The 1,786-nt window shown below is 48.8% G+C and overlaps 1 protein-coding gene across 1 annotated transcript in view; it reads right to left on the bottom strand.

The window, feature by feature from the left end:
* The window catches only part of LOC108534274 (elongation factor 1-gamma-like), a 2,681-nt gene extending 1,798 nt beyond the window's left edge, over nucleotides 1–883 (bottom strand). The window contains exon 1 of the mRNA XM_017879558.1: nucleotides 3–883. Coding sequence (XP_017735047.1) covers nucleotides 3–866 — 864 coding nt within the window. The 5' untranslated portion in view covers nucleotides 867–883. The remainder of the gene's footprint in view (nucleotides 1–2) is intronic.
* Between the last annotated feature and the right edge of the window lie 903 nt (nucleotides 884–1,786).

The raw sequence follows: 1,786 nt of genomic DNA, 5'->3' as shown, positions 1-1,786 counted from the left end.
ACAAAGGTACTCTTGGGCAAGTGAGCGAAGGGGTCCTTGGCCTTGGGCTCAGCAGCCAGCGCCTGCTCACATTCATCCATCTCCTCCTCAGGAGCAGGGGCAGCTGCCTTTTTCTCCTCCTTCAGCTCAGCCTGGGGCTTCTGCTTCTCTTCCCGTGAACCCTTCTCTTTCCGTGGTGTATCTTTTTTAGGCTGGGTCTCTGCAAACTTTTTAGCATCAAACTGGGCCATCTTCTCACACAGCTTCACTTCCCCCAAGACAGCCCGGAACTGGGGCTGATTAATGCAGGTGAGGAACCAGCGGTTGGTATTGGGAAAGGCCTGGCGGAAAGAAGGCTCTAGGACCTGCTTATAGAGCCACAACAGGGTGCAGACAACTGTGATGTCAGCCAATGTCACTCGTTCGCCCACCAGAAAAGTCCTCGTCTTCAAGTGAGCATCCAGCAGCCCCAGAATTCGTCTCACTTCCTCCTTTGCATTCTCAGTGGCCTGTTTGTTGTGGTGCATGATGCCCAAGGTGGGGAATACCCAGGTACTGGCTGGGGGCACTATAACGGAATCAGCAAAGCTCACCCACTGCACCACCTGGGCTGCTCCCTCTGCAGTACTTCCCCGCAGCTCCTCGTTGCTCACATAGTAGGCAATGGCGTTGCTCTCAAACACACAGAATCCATCGTCACCCTCAAATGCCGGAACCTTGCCGGCAGGAAATTTGCGGAGAAATTCAGGGGTGTGGTTGGTTTGGCCAAAATAGAAGTGGGGTGGTGCGAAGAGCACGTGGACCTGAGCCCCGCTGTACTGAGCAGCGATGAGAGCCTTGAAGGCCTTCCAGTTTTCAGGATACGTATACAGGGTCCCAGCCGCCATGGTGATTCCGCAAAGAAAAGGGCTAATTTTTTTTTAGAAACAAGTTCTCAATGTTTCCCAGGCTGGCCTTGAATTCTTGGGCTGAATGGATCTTCCAGCCTCTGCCTCCCAGTCATTGACTTTCCCACGAATGATGGCAGCAGAACCTGGGAGTGATATTATCCACAGCGTACTGTGGGCTTACTGTGTTTCAACTCTTGTAAGGATTTTGCCTACGTGATTTCATAAAGTTAAGCTGCTTGCCCAAGGCCATTCAGCTAGGATGTGACAGAGCTGGATTTAAAACTCAGGTTTGTGTAATTTCAGGGCTCTGAAACAGTCTTCATGTGCCCAAGAACTTGTGTGTTTATCTTCCAAGCTCTCAACAACCTACATGTTGTGATTACACAGACTTGCAATTAACAGAGACTCAGAGAAGTTACAAATATAATTCATAACATACACACTGTATGGAATCTCAATAACAATAATTACTTGTAAATATTAATTTTATTTATTTATTTATTTATTTATTTATATTTTTAGACAGAGTCTTACTCTGTTCCCACGCTGGAGTACAGTAGCACGATCTCAGCTCACTGCAACCTCTGACTCTCTGGTTCAAGCGATTCTCCTGCCTCAGCCTCCCGAATAGCTAGGATTATGGGCATGCGCCACCACGCCCAGCTAATTTTCGTAGTTTTTTTTTAGTAGAGACAGGGTTTCACCATGTTGGCCAGGATGGTCTTGATCTCCTGACCTCGTGATCCGTCCGCCTCGGCCTCCCAAAGTGTTGAGATTACAGGCGTGAGCCACCGCACCCGGCCTAATTTTATTTATTTATTTATTTTATTATTATTATTTTTTGAGACGGAGTCTCGTTCTGTCGCCCAGGCTGGAGTGCAGTGGCCGGATCTCAGCTCACTGCAAGCTCCGCCTCC

The sequence above is a fragment of the Rhinopithecus bieti genome, unplaced genomic scaffold, assembly GCF_001698545.2.
Source record: "Rhinopithecus bieti isolate Rb0 unplaced genomic scaffold, ASM169854v2 scaffold_9899, whole genome shotgun sequence".
Classification (NCBI taxonomy): domain Eukaryota; kingdom Metazoa; phylum Chordata; class Mammalia; order Primates; family Cercopithecidae; genus Rhinopithecus; species Rhinopithecus bieti.
The sequence above is the reverse complement of the archived record's forward strand: the minus strand, read 5'-3'. Positions and strand labels throughout refer to the sequence as shown.